Here is a 19382-nt window from a genome sequence, read left to right on the forward strand (position 1 = left end):
GCAAGTAATGTACTTTTGTAATAAATTTTAAAAGAGAATTCAACAGTTTTTTTTGCCTAAAAGAAGAACTTTTGAAACTCAGTTCATAGTTGTTCTATCACATGTAAAATTTAGAAAATGTAACCTTCAAACCTTTTTTTTTAATAAAAAAAACTAGCGTACGATACAATAATAATTATTCATCAATTTTTCTACATTCTCAAATTCTACGTTCAAACTTTATTTGAAATCTTCTATTAATTTCATTTCCTTATAACACTTTCGTTACCATACTTTAAAATAATAATGCGAAGGCTTATGGAAACCAGGTTTGTTTATTGCGCAATGTAACGGTAATTTATTTTTGTTGAAAATGAAAGCGTTTTGAAAAAAAATGGCGAATATTAGGGTTTTTAATGGGATTTTTTACAACTTTGACTTCGAATTAGAGCTTTTTCCGTTGATTTTCAGGTCTATGTTTTTATATTTTTATGAATCAGCATAAAATTCTCTATCAGAATCAATCATAAAATTAGGGGGGGGGGGGGGGGGGAGAAAGTCGAGTAGCGCCTAAATCGTTTAGATTTTGTTTCTTTTAGTTTTTCTTTTAGTTTTTCTTTTAGCAGTTTTATTTTTATTATTTTATTTTTTAGAAAGAAAATAGGGGTATGGATGTTATTTAAAGTTATACTAATGCTATTTCCATAAAATTATTATTTCTACATTGAAATTTCTGTGATGCTATTAACTATTTTTGTTCTTTTTTAGAAAATTTAGAAAAGTAAATTAAACTTTTGTGCCAACACTGACATGGCATGTCACATGTTATTGTATGTAAAGGTTAAATTTTGATATAAGGATTAAAGTTCTTATGAAGAAAAAAAAGAAGGTAAAGAGTATTGTTTGTAAATATATATTTTGTCTCTTTTTAAATTTTCTTGCATCATTTTTAAAATTTTTGTTTGCATACGTTTATTGTTTGCATATATGCTTTTTTGATATGTATGTGTATGTGGTAATAAGTGCTTTATAGTTGTTTTATCAATGTGTTTTTATAATAATGTAAAGTGTTTTTTTACTGTTTGTGTATGTGTTAATATGTGTTATATAATTGTTTTAAAAATGTGTTTAAATATGTATATAAGGTATATATTTAACCTTATATACATATTTAAACACGTTTATTGTGTTTATAGTTGGTACATATGTTTATATTATGTTGTTTCTGTGTTTTCAAAGTGCTGTGACTCGGTAAACATCTACCTGAAAATCAATTATTGTATTTTAGAGAAGGAGCAGAACAAATGGCTTAAGATTGTGCAGCTCAACGTGATACGCACCTAACGGGATGGCTTAAGTTAAATACTGAAAATGAAAGAGCACATTGCTATTCTTATGTAGACATTCCTTATCACTTTATATTTGATGATAAACATTGTAAATGGAAGGTTAGACAAAGGGGTGGTAACAAGGTGATAGTAAGAATGTATAAAGTTAATCCAACTGGAGAATTGTTTTTTCTTAAACTGTTACTTTTGCAAGCAAAAGGAGCAATATTTTGGGAGGATGTGCGTACTGTTAATGTATTGTCCTTGAAACATTTCGTGAAGCATGTGTTTTGAAAAGTCTGTTGCAAGATGACACTGAATGACAGAATACTCTTTCTGAGGCGGTTTTAACACGTACGCCAAAGCAAATTAGACAGTTGTTTTCAATTATTTTGACCTTTTGTGAATCTGACAATCCTTTACATCTCTAGAGTACATGCAAAGCTTTTATGATGGAAGATTTCATTCACCGCTCAATCCCACTTCTAATAGCTGAACAAGCTACTCTTCATCAAATTGAAAAGATTATTAATCAAAGTGGTAAAATGCTGACTGATTACAATCTGCCTGTTATTGATGAGTTTATTGGCTTAAATCTAGAAAATTTTGATGAAAATGTTCAACAACTGAAATAGTAGAATTGTGTATAAACACAACCAGCTGAAATAGTAGAATTGTGTGTAAAATGTTCTTTGCATTGGCAATGGGTGCAGAAGTTTGCATTAACTGAAAATATGAGAGTACAAGATGGGGAAGGTGAATTTTCCCAATGGCTACTAAAACTTGGGAATGGAACAATACCTGTCAAAGAGGAGGATCCTTATAAAGGATGCATTAAAATACCAAATCAGTGCATTATTAGAGAAAATGAATCAGTTGTTGAAAAGATTTTATGGAGATGCTGATCAAAATGATTATTCTAAATGCGTGATTTTAACACCAACTAATGTTGATTCATTATCAATGAAGAAGTGCTTGAATGTCTGCCGGGTGAGGTAAAAATTCATTTAAGTGCTGATCAAATTAATACTGATGACCTTAATGAAAGAAATAATTTTCCTGTTGAGTTTTTGAACAGCTTAACTCCTTCAGGTATGCTACCTCATTGTTTAAAATTGAAATTTGGTTGTGTAATTATGCTACTTAAAAATTAAGATCTCAAAGCTGGGTTATGCTATGGTACTCGAATGAAAGTTTGTGCTCTTCAAAATAATTATATTGATGCAGAGGTTTTGACAGGTGTTTCTGGTGGTAAACAGGTTTTTGATCCTCGAATTCAGTTGGCTTCATCAGATTCTAATTTACCTTTTGTTCTGAAACGTCGTCAGTTTCCTGTCAGATTGGCTTATTCAATGACAATTAATAAAAGTCAAGGTCAAACATTTGATAGAGTTGGGGTATATCTCAAAAAACCGTGTTTCTCTCATGGTCAACTATATTTTGCATGTTCAAGAACTAGAGCATTTTATTTTTGTTTTTCAAAATTGATAAACATCTCATTCAAGGTATGGTAGGTGAAAAATGTTACACAAATAATGTTATATTTTTTTTAATATTTAGTTTTTTTTTTCATAGTTTTTGATAAATATACCTGTCATTTAATATTTTTATATGTGTTATAATATGTTTATATGTGTTATATGAAACCATATTTGTTTATAGCTGTATATATGTTTAAATTATGTTGTTTCCATGTTTTCAAAGTGGTGTGAGTTGGCATTATATTGAGCAAGATTGATAACCTTGCCAGCCAAGCAGTGTACTTATAGCAGAGGTGTGACTTGGCAACATTTAGTGCCAGGCGGTGTTACTGCTTTAGAGCTAGGTGTTGTCTAGCCTTTTTAAATTATTCTGTAAATACATAATAATGTCTGTTAATGTTTAGGGTAATGTGTATGAGAGAGTATGCAATCTTGATCTTTAAATCTAGGGTGTTTTAATGTCCTAAATTTGAAGTAATCGAATAACTAATATTGAACATAAAAACAAATATACTTTTATGTATTTATATGTTTAGTAAAAAGATAAATATATAGTTAACTTTAAATTGGTTTTCTAATTTTGTCTTTCATATTTTAATTTGGTTTGTTATTTTCGCTGGATTTTAGGATTAAGGGTGTAAATATTCTATTGTGTTATTGCTGTGATGTTTTGTGTTGATAGACTGCTTGGCTTACCTTCACGTTGGTGTCTATTGTTAAAAATGAATAATAGGTAGTTTCATTATTGGAACTTACTGCTTTTATTTATTTAGTAAAAGCCAAGACAACATTATGCTAAAAATGCAGTTTATATCTTAATTTGATTTTTTTTTTTTTATATTAGTATTGTTAATCCTTTTGCACTTCGAAACATATTTTATAGATACATTTTCGAAATATGTTTATAATAACTCCCATGTCAAAATAGGTTACTATAAACAGGTAAATCGATTTTCAGTTTTTATGTGGTGTTTTTTTTTTCTTAAAGATTTACGATTGACGCATTTATACGATTTATAAAAAAAAACCTTTTATTGTAAATAACCTTTTATTGTAAATTTTTGTCAGTTAAAATGATATAAATATATGCAATTAGTTCAATTTTTTTTGAATTTTCTCTATTTTATGCCTAATAATTTGTTGTACTTAACTTAGGGGATCTTTTTAAACGGGGGGGGGGGGGGATGAAGATTGTAGTTTTGCGCATTTGTCAAATATCGAGTTACTTAAATTTTGTAAGGTGTTTAACTAATTAATTAGCTTAGTTTGCATTTGCAACACTTTTGAGGAAAGAAAAAATTCTTATATATGTTAAATTCTTATATATATTAAAAAGAAAAAATTCTTATACATGTAAATCATTATTTTACATTTTATTATTCTGGTAAAAGGTCTCCATCAAAAATTTGATTACTCTTAATAAGAATAACTCTATTCTCCTGACCACCATTTAGGCAAAAACGGGGGAGGGAGGTCCTTTACTAAAAACTATTGAAACAAAGAGGGCATATATAAAAATGGTCAGATTAGTGCCATATATAGTAATGGTCAAATGATCAGTTATTTTTAATAAATTTATTTAGTTGTGTGTATTTAACGTTCTAAAGTCAATTTCCTTTTTTTTAAAGAAACATGTATTAAGGGGATACAAAAAAATTATTAACTCATGTACAATTTACGTTTGCTTTATAATAATCTTATTAATTAAAGTTCATGTTATAAAAAATTTTACCAGAATTTAGCTTTACCTTTTCGTCAATTTAAAGCATGACGAAGTGATATTATTTTGTGTCATTAACTAAAAACGTATTGTTTTGAACTTAGCAATGCCTAGGAAAATGATTCTGCCTTACACTGATATGACCTATGTCAGTTGTAAATTACTCAATGTTAAATAATTGGTAAATTATTTTACCTCCGCATACTTTTTTTAATTTTACAGATGGCTTATTTTTTCAATTTGAAGGCGTTTTTCTAATTGGGTATTAGTTAAGGTTTCGCAACTTTTAATTGTGGACAACAGCCACACTAAATAACAGACCGACCATAACCCGTATTACGGGTTGCTTTTTGCTAGTATTCAATTATTAACTTATCACCCAATTCATCAAATACAATGGTTTCGTCAATTACATTCGTGTCGTTTTCCACCTTTTTTATTTGTGCTGGAATTTATTTAACTCAAATTCAATTTTTTTATTTTCACCAACTTTTTCAATTCTTCTAAAAGAATTAAAAAAATGTTTAAGCAGCAGGAGCGCAAAATCTTCCCATCCAATGAGATGAAATGAATTTTTGAAGTTCTTCCCACTCTTCTGCGATAATATCGTTTTCCGTTTTATCTTCCGGCAAATCACCCTATTCATCTGACGAATCTTCAAAATCATCTTCAAAATCATCTGACGAATTGTCTAACGAATCATCTTCCAATCTCATCCTTTCGTTACGCAATCTAGATCTTTCTTCTTCCAACTCTATTTTTCTTTCGTAACGCAATCTCATCCTTTCATCAAACTCTCTTTCTCCTTCGTCACCTAATCTATTCCTCTCATCACGCAATCTCTTCCTTTCATCAAACTCTCTCGATATTTCTTCTTCCAACTCTTTTTCTCTTTCTTCACTCAATCTCTTCCTTTCATCCAACTCTCTTTCTCTTTCTTTACTCAATCTTATCCTTTCTTTTAACCTTCTCAAAATTTCTTCATCCAACTCTCTCGATCTTTCGTCACGCAATCTCTTCCTTTCATCAAACTCTCTCGATATTTCTTCATACAATCTCATCCTTTCGTCAAACTCTCTCGATATTTCTTCTTCCAACTCTATTTCTCTTTCGTAACGAAATCTCATCCTTTCATCAAACTCTCTCGAAATTTCGTCACGCAATCTCTTCCTTTCGTCATACAATCTCATCCTTTCATGAAACTCTCTCGAAATTTCTTCATCCAACTCTCTTTCTCTTTCTTCCAACTGTCTAAATATTTCATCCATCTTTTTTATTTGAGCTGAAAAATTTACTTAACTCGAATTCAATTTTTTCATTTTCAGCAACTTTTCAGATTCCTGGAAAATTCTTCGAATTTTTTAATTCTTCGAAAAGAATTAAAAAGTTGACAACATGAAATCCGTTTGAAACCACATCCATTTTAAAGTGGGATTGACGTTAGTTAATATATCTCGAATATTTATTTGGTCACTTTCCAAATCTTTTTCAGCATAAAATTTTATGATGGCGTCATTCCGCATCAACATATAGTCAATATTTCTCATGTCTTCAGGAAACATATTTTGCACCCTTTTATCTATTCCCTCAGTGTCCATAAATTCCGAGTACAGTTGACTTATGAGAAGGAAAAAGTCTTCAATCAGCAAATGAAAATGATTGAATTCATCTTCAAACTTTTTTTTCCTTTCAACTGAACACCACCACTCTAGTTTAATCTCATAGGCATAAGCAACTTCATACCGACGACGAAACCAACTGCTTTGGAGACTTTTCATTTTTTTAATCATTTTGCTTTGCTGTTTGATTTTTTCCACTAATTTTATAACTGGATCTTCTAACATTTTGCTTTGCATATTACCCATCTTTTTTATTTGAGCTGGAATTTATTTAACTCGAATTCAATTTTTTTATTTTCATCAACTTTTTGATCTTCGAATTTTTTGAGCCGCGCGTTCATTTTCAGTTTTCCAGAAACTCTTTTCTTTTCTTCGAAATCGCAGTCCAAACCGAGCACGTGTCTGTCGATCGCTCTCAGCTTTTCTCGCTTTTTCAAATTGCCCCACTCTCTGTTGTGCTCTTTGATTTCTTTTTCCATTCGCGAAAAGTCATCCTCCCCCCACAAAATCGCGTAAAGCTCGTCTCTTTTTTCATCGCTGTACATTTCAGGAATTTTGAACGAGTTGCTTTCAGCCTTAAACGCAAGAGCCTCGAGCTGCCTTTTTTTAACCGCATCAGACTCTCTTTTGCTACACTCTAGAAAAAACGGGTGAAACGACATTTTTATTTTAGAATTTCTATTTCAAATCCGTTTTCATCCACTTTGCCGTTTCGTTTCTCCAAGTAATTGTTGCCATGTCTCGTCTCTTTCATCGCTTTGTAAAGAGAGCCATATTCGATCACTTTTCCCGATTATTTCGGATCAAACGAAGCCTTTCATATTTTGAATCTATCGGCTCGACGTCTTTCATCATCGCATTTTTGTCGATCAGATGGCTCTCCATCGCAATCATCGCCAACCCCATTTTGCTTTTCGACGTTTTGGAAACGCCATTTTCGATAAGCAAATTTTTCAAATCCTTTTTCGTAAAATTCATCCTTTTATTAAGGACCAATTTATTTTTTCCTAGTAGACAACGTTCATTCGGTTTCCGTCGGATTTGATTCTGAGCAGTTTGTCAGAAATGACGACCGCAAAGGCTTGAGTGTCTGCAGGAACGTTTGCGTTAAAGGTGGCCTTAATTTGCACGTCCAACACGGTCGATTTTTAACCTCTCAGCCTGCTTGCTCACGTCAAAAACGAAAAGAGGGTAAATGTGTCTGTAATTCAGCGCCGTCAAATTCGGCTGAGCGATAATTTCGCTGATTCCAAAAATCTTATTGTCAAACTTGCACGCGTCCCTGTAAGCTCTCAAAAATTTGTTGTTTGTATAGGAAAAGTCGTAATCCACGGCAGGGTACCTTTCGCTGTTTAAAGTGACGTACATGTTTTTCAAATCGCAGTGGTTGAATACGGAAGGGTTTAAATCTTGATTTCCGTCTTTGTTGATCTGAAATCCAACAATGATGTACCTCGGTCGTTCACTGGCAGATCTAGCGCTCAACCTCCAACTGAATGTATTGGACACTGGCACGGCAACGGTGTTGCACTACACAGTGGGCCAGATATATAGGATATAGTGGACAAAACCTAATTATTACCCAATTGCTCCCCAAATCCATTTAGATATATAAATAATCATTATATATGAAGTAATATTTATTTTTATCAAGAATATTTTAATTTTTAATAAGAAAATTACAGTTAAAAGGCTTAGTAAAAAAATTTTTTTTAAATCAAACTTCTTTTCAAAAATCAAACAACAAATTGTGTTTAGCTACAAAGAATAAGAAGAAGGTGGAGCTGATTCCCTCAGCAAAGCCAAAACTTCACTGGGGATTTTTTTTAAAACTCTTACTATTTTTCTTATGACCTTTTCTTAATGATGTTATGACAGGATCACTAGATACAAGTAGTCTGTTAACCAGGTCACGATTTGTGTATATTCTAGAAGTCTTTCTACTAAAATCTTCCCTAAACTTTTTAAAATCCTTGTTGCGGGCCTCTTGTGCCTCCTCTGACATCAGTCCAATTGGCAAGTACTGTCTAGAAATAATGGCATTGCCATGAACTAAAATTTTGTGTACTGATTGTGACATATAATACCAGGAATACTTAGATATGTAAAGTTTAAGAGCAGTAATACAAAACTCTTTAAACTTGACAGTACCAATTTCAAATCCAGATGATAAAGTGACTAGAATGATGTAAAAATAAAATAAAAGAGTTTCATCTACTTTCAAAATTTTGGCAGTTGATTGATAGTCTGCAAAGGCTCGTCGGGCGGTGTTTCCATCATTACTGGTACCTACAAATTGCATATATGTGATAGTTAACCTGATGATTCATATACAAGTATTTATGTAATTTCACTTACCAGATCCTCCACTTTTTGGGAAATCCACAACCAGTCTCATTTGGTTCATAAATTCTGTCTGGATACGTTTCTTCACTTGCTTAATATTTTCTTTATCTTCAATAGCTCTAGACTGCCACTTTTGAGTTTCCAGCTTGTATCCAATATGTAATACCATTTCAAAAAACCTAATCCAGGAATGCAGGCTTTATATTTCCTTATATTTCCAACTTTATATTTCCCCGGTTTGCATCCTTCCATTTCTTTTGATATACTTTTAAAAACGCAGCACATCCAGTAGAACCCAAATTGATAGAGACTAGAATAGCTTCTACAGACAAAGAAAATGATTTATCACTAGGGGTATTCCATGAGAAAGTGGGACAGGCATGTAACCCACCAACTCAGATTTTCTTTATACTTTGTGAAAATGATCACCAACATCACATAGATTACCTTGTAAAATTTCAGCACTGCAATCAAAATGGTTTTTGAGATGTTGTTATTTCAAAATCACCTATTTTGGAGGATTTTTTTCATTTGGCGGCCATCTTGATTTTTGTGTTGTTTTTGTTTTGCATGTTATTGTAAAACCATACATGTGATCAAACTGAAATTTTGCACCTTAATAGTTTTGATGATGAGGAATCAGAATATAATGTTTATTTTATATAAAAGCAATGGGAACAAAGTAAAAATAAGAATTGTAGTTCACCTATAGTCTATCTGGGAAAATTTAATTGACCAAGAAGTGTGGCATGGGAAGCAAGTTAGCATTATAATTTTATCAATTTTTTTTACTTTTTTTTTAAATATATATTTTAATGAGTCTTTTGTTGAAAAAATAAGAGCTGGGTTTTTTGAGTTTTTTATAAACAATCAAACAGGTTTGAGTAATAAATTACGTTTGGTTGTTAGATAAACACTTCTTTAGAACTTCTTGAATCTTATCCGTTATCATTAGTCTACTACTACTATGGCTGAGTTAAATTAAGGAATGGACCTTAGGCAAATCTTCTGTGTCTATCTGGTATCTGTGGCCTGTTGTTGAAAATGACAGTGTTTTTAGCATAATTAGGATATGAGGTTTAGGTACCCAACAACAATCATCTCTGCTAGGCCAATTGAATAAAGTGCTAAGTAAATGAGGATGCATGAATTTTACAAGGGCATCTTCATTGTTTTCATCAACTTCTAATATCAAACCGACCCACTTAAGCATATCGTATTTGCAGATATAATATTTTCCTGTTCTATTTTCTTCGAGATATTGTATTGAGCTGGCAAAGTTGAATGTTGAATTGAATTCCTCCTGCTCAGAGACTCTTTTGACAGATATGCTTGTTGCATCCTGTGGAATAAATTGATGGAAACTTCTTGTACCAGGTAAAGTCTTTGCATTATTTAATCGGGGAGTCAAAGATTTACGAACTGAGCAAATAGCTTCAGCCTTTAAAAAAATAAAGTAGATGCCAGATATGTTGTCTTTAGAAAAATTGAACATTTCTTCAGCATTCTGAATTTGTGAGCCAGTTGGAAGTTGAAGACTTGCATCGGAAACAAGTCCTTTAACTGTCCCACCAATGCCATCACGTGGTGACTTTCCATGTGATGTCACAAAGAAATTCCATTCACATTGCATCCCAAAATCTTTAGCATGATAACATAAATTTAAGAAATGCTTGCAATTTTTTTACTGGCCAGTACAACCATCAGAAAGGTAGTGGATTTTTTATGTATTAGGGAACATTTCTTGTACAAATGTAACAGTTCTTTTCATAACACAATAAACAAATCCAACATCATGTGCTATCAGATATATTACATAAAGATGTTGGTTGACTTTCAGTAGCACCCTTATCTTGTTTTTTATAAATAGCTACAGGGTGTAGTGTGCATTGTTGTTGGCTCCAGTGGTAACTCTAGATTTCGTCTTGTATGACAAATTTAAAGTTTTCTGCAAAATCAACCAAAACAATAATTTCATTTGGGGGTATCGATGACTTTAATTTATTTAAGTATTAATTTGTGCTTTTGCAATATGAGTGGGATGTTATCAAGCTTCTCACAAAGACTTTCTATGAACTCACCAACTGTAGATGTGTAACTTAAAAGCTCTGCCCTATCTGTTGTAGTCCACTGTTTATACTCAATTATTTTATTTTCATAAACTTCGTCATTCTCTTCAAGTTGTCTTTCATTTTGTAATAACTTTGAGGTTACATAATTGATAACGTTCTGAATTCCAAAGCAACTATTGTATCGATGGACTGTGCATTCCCTTGACTCTCTACTACAAACAATGTTCTCAATAAACTCATGGTTACTTTTCTCCAGTTTAACTGCACTAAGCATAAGCTCTAGGTTCTGGTGTATCGTACAGACGCATACAGCATGGGTTCCTTTTTGCCCAGCATAGATACACCATTTTGGCTTCAACTGAGCAAATTTGGAAAATCTTATTTTGGGCTGAGGGTTTTGCATTTTAAATTCAGCATATAATTCTTTAATATTGCAAAGAAGTAATCGTTTTGATATATGTTTATTTTTGGATATACATACAAAATCCTTTTTCCCTGGCAATTGCCGACTGAACTGATCATTGCAGTAAAAGCTCTCCACTTTACCAATGACATCTGGGTTAATTCTAACAATATTAGTTTTTTCTGGAAGTGCTAATATCCCCTTTTCAACTTTAAGTTTCCTTGCTTTAGTTATTGTTGACTTTGATGTATTAAATACCTCAGCTGCTTTATTTAAAGGCTATGAATCAGGAATCAAAGTCAAAACCTGAACCTTTTCCCTTCTGTTTGCAGTTTTTAGTTTTTCTTGCATTGAAAATATTAACTAGATCATCGGCTTTCTTCTGATATTCAACATTGGGCACTTCAGTAACTTCACTTCTCAGGTCTGCTGTATTAACATTGAGGATAACTGATAGCTTTTTTGACATGACGTCATTACCTTGCATTAATTTTCGTTTGCCTAGGGAAATCTTTGCATGTTGTGGGATCCCATGAAGTTTTACTGGTGATACATCTAAAATATCAAAACTGCTGTTTTTAAGTTCTTTTTCTTGTAAAACTTCGTTAAAAAAATTTTGTTCCAGAGAGTCATCTTCACCATTGTGATCCTGTAATGCAGACCAATCATCTATTTTTTGTACCACTTCTTTTCGACAGGAAGGACCTATTTTAAAACCAGGTGTTGGTACCACACCAATTGAACACATATCTTTTGCCAGTTGAAAATTGATTTCTCTCAAACCACCTATAATCATTAAGAGTATCAATGGTCTACAAAAGTAAGAAGCATGATTTAGGAACTGAGAAAAAGAAACTGAAAATTTGTTATACTATTTAAAAGCATAGTGTATGTACTCTTTATAAAAAGTAGTTGCATAAATAGTTAAAAACAAATGATTTTACGTTTTATATTGGTTTTATGCCTTTTAAATGGGTCAAAGCAATTCTTTTGGGAATTGGCAAATCTGTTAAGTAAAAGTTGTTAATGATGAAAACAGATTTTAACATTAACATTCAATATTGATAACCCAGATCGCCATATTAATAAATTTCTCTCTCTGATTAACTTAAAATATCTGTCAATCCAGTTGATTTAGTGTATACCATTTTATGGCATTGATCATTTGATAAAATACCAACTGTACATTAGTCCTTGCTCATTTTAGATGCTACCTTTTATTAGTAAACTATAAATAAACACAAAATAACACTGACTGATACACAGCCTCATTATTATTAACATTTTTATATATTGAATATGTTTTGAAATTTTTATTGAAAGGCTTAATTGTAATTTAACAATTAACTAGGGGAAAATAACAACAGCTAGTCAGATGACTAATGATCTGACAAATCCTAAGTCTTTCAGTTTAAATGTACATTATTTTATTTGATTTAGTAAAAAACTAACAGACTGAGTATGTCAGTAGTACCTAAAAGGAAGCAAACATATGATGATTTGAATAAAAATAGGTGAATATAGTTTTAATAGGAATAGGTGAAATAAATTTTACCAACTTTTCTTTTGTATAAGTTTCCTGATTTGATTTAGAAAAAGGAATAACCAACACATACCCACAATACTTCCAATCATTTTTTCACATAATTTTCCTATATTTTTATAACAAATCCACAAAAAACCCACATCTCATTTTTTTTACAAAAGCATTCTTTAAAACATGTATTTTAATAACAGAAGAAAAAAAATGACAAAAAAAATGCGCTACCTTGGTTTACAGACCTCTTTTCTTGGTCAATTAATATTTCCAAATAGACTATAGGTGAACTACAATTCTTATTTTTACTTTGTTCCCATTGCTTTTATATAAAATAAACATTATATTTTGATTCCTCATCATCAAAACTATTAAGGTGCAAAATTTCAGTTTGATCACATGTATGGTTTTACAATAACATGCAAAACAAAAACAACACAAAAATCAAGATGGCCGCCAAATGAAAAAAATCCTCCAAAATAGGTGATTTTGAAATAACAACATCTCAAAAACCATTTTGATTGCAGTGCTGAAATTTTACAAGGTAATCTATGTGATGTTGGTGATCATTTTCACAAAGTATAAAGAAAATCTGAGTTGGTGGGTTACATGCCTGTCCCACTTTCTCATGGAATACCCCACTAGGCTTTAGTTGGTCATGCCGTATACGTTTATGGACAGCACTTATCTTCATATCAACTACAAAAAAATGATTTTAACATAATTAGTGCAACCACTATAAACTAATATAACATGAATATGGCCATTATTTTCATTTCAGCTACATTTAATTAGGCCAGTATAATAAGCACAGCACCTATTATTAACTAAAACCAAAAAAATAGGTTTGTCGCGAATAGCATTTTACGAAAATATCTTTTTTTAAATGTTTACCAAACTTAAAGGGTCAGCTAAGAGCAGAATTAAACACCACCAACAGGCTGTACATATATTTTATTAACTTATTTTAACATTAGTAAGCTGTTCCAGCAGGTTCTGAACTATATGCGCCACTTTTAATATAATGTTTTAATATTATAAATAAGAATCTTGCCTTTATATTTCAAAATGAAACTGTGAGTTTAATACAAGACCTTGGAATTTGTTGTGGTATTTTTCGTAAAGCTATAAAATTTAATTTTAATGTGTCAATTAATTTTGCATATGTTAAATAGTTTAAAGGTTATTTGTTGTCATAGTTGTAGGTGATATATCTATTATAAAAATTAATAAATGAATTTCTAAATATATTCAATCGTAAATGATATTTGTACATTTATGATGTACTATCAAACTACAAATAATGTTTTAAACCATACATTATGCTCTTATATACATAATATACTAAGTAGTTGGAAGTATTTCGAATATTTTTTTTTGAGGTTTTGTCTACCACCTGGCCCACTGTGCACTGTCGGGATTTAAACGACAACGGCACGTCTACTTTGGACTCGAGTTTGTAAAGATTGCTATTTGCCATAAAAGAGGGAGTGACATGAGGCATAAACAAAGACAGTTTGCTCAAGTCCACTTTTCCTGCGGCTGCTTTAGCGCTCTTAAAAATTGCATCTGCGTCGCTTTTTCTCACAAGAGTAATCGTGTGCTTAAATCCGTAAAAAACTTTTTCGTAATCTTCGCAAAAACCAAAAATGTGTTTCAAAGGAATGCAAAATGAAAATGATTCTTTGGTTGCGGGCTGCTTAATGATGAAATCTTGCCTTCGACTAAACTCGCTGTTTGCAAGTTCGGCAACGGCAGTGGTGTCTCTTTGCCACAGCTGATTCATTCCTTCCGACACTTGGTACTCCACTGGATATTTAAGGAAACCCAGCATAGTGGTGGCTTGACCTGGACTGTATATGGTTTCAATCTCTTGATTCGATAACTGATAAGAAATCTGACTGAACAGGTGCATGATGCCGTTGTTTGCAAGAGAAAACAAATCTGCATCTGCATAGGAAGTCCCGTCTGCTTTTGTCAGTCTTCCTTTAACCAAAAGGTACGCCTCAGAGGGAAGCGTGAACAAATCTTGCTGCTCAATGCTGATTCTTATCTCCCTGACCGGTTTAAATTGGTGCTGACCGTTGTCCACCAACGCATTCGGATCGCTCTGAAGTATGATCACTCCTGAACCTTTTTTTCCCTTTTCAATACGCGCCATTATTTGATTATATTTCTCATTAAAACGATCTTCAATTTCACTTCTAAGAACCTCTGAACCTTTGCTTTTTTGGATTTAAGAGCGTTTTCAAAGCCTGGATATTTCTCATTAAAATGATCATAAACTTCAGCTCTAAGACGATCGTCTTCTTTGTCATCTTTTTTCTTACGAGATTTAAGTTCGTTTTCAATAGGTTTGATGAATTGATTGTATTTTTCAACCTCTGAAGCTTTGGGTTTGTTCAATCTTCCATCTGGCTTTACAGCTCCACTCTCTGATAAAATTTTCGAGTAATTAGCCACATCCTCTTCCGTCACGTCGAAATTCTTTGAAATGTTTGGATTGGTCATGAGCTCCCAAAGGCCTCTTGTTCCTTCATACTTTTCACCACCTACAATCATATCATCACCTTCAAACATCACTCCCATTTTTCCAATGGAATATCGACCGTCGTTTTTGCTCAAATCAAACTTGTTCTTAAAATTTCTTTTTCCATCATTTATTTTACTTTGATTTCCTAAAAAGTAAAGCGACATTTCACCCATAGGTATAGGCTCTTCTTCAATCGGTTCATCCATCGGCTCACCCATTCTCGTTGACTCTAAATTTACTTTTTTAGAATTTATTTTTTTTACCAGCTTTTCGTTGCTTTCGATAAGCGGCTTGATCATCTTTTCGTTGCTTTCGATGAGCGGTTTGTACATCTTGCTCAAATCAGTCTGAAAATTGACATCTGAAATGTTGTCATTGATGCTGCTCTGATAAATCCTCTTTCTTCTGTCATTAATTTCTTTCACAACTTCATCCCTTTTGTTCGGGTCTTGTATTTTAAAAAAAGACATGGTTTTTAAAATACGCTAGAAAGTATTTTTCAGATCCTTTCTTAAATAAATTGTTAAACGCTTGAATGGCGTCTTCTCGACCTTTTTGGATTAGTATCTCTTTAGCCAATTCGTCCATTCCGTTTTTGGTTTTGGTTCGTATTTCCTCCGTCAAGGTTTTAAATTTTTGAAGCTCACCAAGAATCAATTAAAACTCTGAATCGCTTATTTTTCCGTAAATCAACGCTTTGGAAATGTGCTCGCTGATCGTGTTCAATTTCGACTCTGCCAACACTTTTATCTTTTCATGCTTCTCCGCTTTCAATGTCATCTTTTTGTTCACTTGACCTCCGACAATGGATAAAAAACCCATTCCAATAGCCACGCCTTCACAAACAATTGCTGCAGGACTGGCAATAACGGTTGACAAAAGTCCAAATCCAGTCGCACCCAAAGCAATGCACAGCGCCTGCATCGAATTGTCCACATTGGATATGATCCTAAAAATGCGATGGTACTTTTTGCTGAGATGAACTCTCTTTTTCCTCTCGCTGTCCATCTCTTTTTGGATTTCGCTTATTTTTTGAAGACGGTAAACGTGTCCTTCTTCGTGCGATTCCGCGTGAAGAACATCTGCAAGAGCCGTTGGAAGAGTTGGGTATATTTCTTTGTAACTGTTATTATCCATTTTTTATTAAGGAAAAATAAAAAATTTCTTTTTCATGGTCTTTGGGATCTAAAAGAAATTCACGAGACACAGACTTTTTCCCTTTTTAATCACAACGTCCTTGTCGCTTCTGTTATAAATTTCCATGATGACGTTATTCACCGATTCTGAAAAAAGCAGGAAGTGATTGAAATAATTCAGCTTTAAATTAAGATCATGTCTCAAGTTCACCAAGACCATTCCATCGTCAAGTTTAATTCAAACATAAAAACAACCGTTTGCTTTGAAGAACGATTTAGCTTAACGTCGCTTTGAGCAAATATTTCGCATCTGGATTTCACCTTTCTAGGAAAATGACTTAAATTTTCGTCAAAATACACCGTCGCTTTCAACTACTTCTTATCATAATAAACGATTCTTCTCATCTTTTTAACAGTAAAGGAAACTTTTTTCTCAATCTTTCTCTTCTCTCTTTAGCTTTTTTTTTACGTTCTTCGTCTTCTTTTTTCTTTTCAAGGAACCCTCGATAAAAAATCCTTTCTTTAATGTTCATCATTCGCAGAATTTTTCCCTCTTTTGTGGGGTAGACGTGAAAGACATTTCGCTGAAGCTCCGAATCAAACTCTTCAACGCAATAATTTTCGCGAATGGGAGACGGCATTTTTCATTTGTGCTGAAATTTATTTATGACATTTTTCATCGACTTTTTCATGGTTCAGCTAAACCACTTGTCTAAGAATTAGGCGTAATAATACGCTTGTCCGAGAAGAAGGTAGTAGCTTCCGGATTGACCGACTTGCGCGTCTCCCGAGTTTAGCGTGACAACGAGTCTTCTTCCCGCTGCGACAGTGGGCATGGAATCTGCCTCTCCAAAATATCTGTAAAACGAAATGGTGGTGGTGGAGTCGATAGAGGAGGTGGATTGGTACAGCAGTCCCGTCGATGTGTTGTTAAACGAAGACACGTTTGATCCATTCCACGAAGACAAGTAAAAATCTTCCAATCCAGACGAGGAAAACATGCACTTGCTGTCACCGTCATATCCCGAAAAGCTCGTGTAATTGTTTGTGCTGTACGTCGTCCAAGAACTGAGGACAGTGCCATTGCCTGGAGATAAATTTCCGTCATACATTCTGACTCTGGACTCCCACCAGCTTCCGGAGGCTCCAACAATGTGCATCCTGATGTATTTAAGAAAAACGATATTTCCTTTCCATTGGTGTTTAGCAAAACATATTCGTTTCCGTAAGTGGTGTTGAGATACAGTATGCGACAAAAGTGTTTACATGTTTTTGAAAAATATTCTTTTTTAAAATAAATGATTGAAATACATGTTTATATATCAATATATATACCAAAATAAAGGTAATTAATTGTAGTTTCATGTTTTGAGCCTGAATTTAAATGAATGAGAAGTGTTTATAGCAAATTATTTATTGAAACAAAATGTCAGATGTAAACAGTTTTGTCGCGATTTATGCTATTATTAATTTTAATGCGAAATTAATACTTTGTGTAGCCTCCACGACTTCTAATGACTGCTGCAATTCTCGCAGGCATGCTACCAATCAACTTATTGCATTCTTCAACAGTTATCGAACTGCAAACATACTCAACTCGTTCCCATAATTCTTGTCGACTGGCTGCTCTTGTTTCATAATTATAAACTCGATTCTTCACAATAGACCAAAGATTCTCGATCTTAAATTTCTCTAGAATCTTAAATTTCTTCGAATTTAGGAATTCTAATGTAATTTTTGCCTTGTGCTTTGAATCACTGTCTTGCATAAAAAGTGTCGAACGAATTTGCTTTCGCCATCCTCGTAAACTAGGCAAACAGCCATTGTTTAAAATGTCAATATAATGCTTCGCGTCCATTATTCCATCAATTTTTACGATTTTACCAACACCAGACGAAGAGAAACATCCCCAAAACAACAACTTTCCGCCGCCATATTTTACTGTTGGAATAAAGTCACGATCAGAAATTCCTTCTCCAGCTTTTTTCCATACATATCGAATGCCATCAGAGCCAATCAAGTTAATCTTGCTTTCGTCTGTCCAAATCACCTTACTCCACTCAGCAAAAGTCCAGTTTTCATACTTCTTTGCAAATTCCAATCGTTGTTTACGATGTTTCGGTGTTAGTAGTGGTTTCTTGATCTTATTTTTTGCCTTGAATCCAATTCTCTTGAGTTCTCTCTGCACTGTTCGAGTACTTACCATTGTACCTTGAGTATTATTTAATTGTTTCTTTACATCGTGTGCTGATTTTGCTTTATTTGTCATGATTAATCTAGAAATTGTTCTCTGATCTCGAGTAGTGAAAATTTTCTTGCGTCCATTTTTGTTGCATTTCTCCTCTATATCGTTTCGCTTCTTAATTTTATAGACTAAACAATAAGATATATTAAGTTCTCGTCCTGTCTCACGAAGAGACAATCCTGATTTAAGCTTCTGAACAGCTAAATTTTCAATTTCTTTCGACACTTTCTTCATTCTTTCAATTATAATTTTTCTGTTGTTTACATTACGAATTTTAAGTTTAAATAAACCGTTTATTACTAATTGAGATATGTTTTATTTAAACAAATTAAAAATATAGCCACAAAGTATTAATTTCGCATTAAAATTAATAATAGCATAAATCGCGACAAAACTGTTTACATCTGACATTTTGTTTCAATAAATAATTTGCTATAAACACTTCTCATTCATTTAAATTCAGGCTCAAAACATGAAACTACAATGAATTACCTTTATTTTGGTATATATATATTGATATATAAACATGTATTTCAATCTTTTATTTTAAAAAAGAATATTTTTCAAAAACATGTAAACACTTTTGTCGCATACTGTATCTGAATGTCCTGCAGTACAATTTAACGGAGGAAAAGAGAGGAGGGATGGAGGTGAACGTGGAAATGAAAGGTTGAATCAAGTAAGTGATTGCTGTAGCATTATTATTAACTAATTGGATAGTGAAGTTTGCTGTAAACGGTAAGTCGAGCGTAAAATATCCTCCCAAGGAAGTGGTGTTGTAAACGTTGCAACCTTGCAAAGAGTTGGCATAAACCGGTCCGCCGAGAGGGGAAAAGAGCAAGTCGCAAGCAAGGGCAGTGGTGTCCACTCCTATTCCTTCCGCAGTTGTTGAATAATTCCCAACGTTAATTTCTCCATCTGTAAATATTCGAAGAAAGACACGTCCAGGAACTACTGTTCCAGTTCCATTAAGAGCCAGTCAT

The 19382-nt window shown here is 32.9% G+C and overlaps 1 protein-coding gene, 1 long non-coding RNA gene and 1 pseudogene across 3 annotated transcripts; 1 reads left to right on the plus strand and 2 right to left on the minus strand.

Annotated features, from left to right (window-relative positions):
* The first annotated feature begins 645 nt into the window (after positions 1-645).
* On the plus strand, positions 646-3888 carry LOC149891968 (uncharacterized). Of its 2 annotated transcripts, XR_016450187.1 has the most exons (3): positions 723-868; positions 1268-2302; positions 2463-3888. It is a non-coding gene; the product is annotated as an uncharacterized LOC149891968 (long non-coding RNA). The 2 variants fall into 2 exon arrangements; XR_016450186.1 differs by having other exon boundaries at positions 646-868; positions 1268-3888.
* Positions 3889-5146: 1258 nt separating this feature from the next.
* On the minus strand, positions 5147-5776 carry LOC149891969 (uncharacterized). Its single transcript, XM_090078041.1, has 2 exons — positions 5475-5776; positions 5147-5441 (listed from the first exon to the last, which is right to left on the minus strand). Exons 1-2 carry the CDS (start codon positions 5774-5776, stop codon positions 5147-5149), a joined length of 597 nt encoding a protein of 198 aa, XP_089934167.1.
* A 3644-nt stretch (positions 5777-9420) lies between these two features.
* LOC149891970 (uncharacterized) lies at positions 9421-12150 on the minus strand (annotated as a pseudogene).
* Positions 12151-19382: the final 7232 nt, after the last annotated feature.

The sequence above is a fragment of the Hydra viridissima genome, unplaced genomic scaffold (assembly GCF_058129835.1).
Source record: "Hydra viridissima isolate aposymbiotic clone 2 unplaced genomic scaffold, HvirCarnegie_v1 scaffold_2, whole genome shotgun sequence".
Classification (NCBI taxonomy): Eukaryota; Metazoa; Cnidaria; class Hydrozoa; order Anthoathecata; family Hydridae; genus Hydra; species Hydra viridissima.

Excerpts from the sequence above, each read along its gene's own strand:
- LOC149891969 (XM_090078041.1), bottom strand. The coding sequence starts at position 5,776 with ATGGATGAAATATTTAGACAGTTGGAAGAAAGAGAAAGAGAGTTGGAT. Across the intron at positions 5,442-5,474 it reads GATGAAGAAATTTTGAGAAG|AGAAAGAGAGTTGGATGAAA; the intron begins GTTAAAAGAAAG and ends GAGTAAAGAAAG.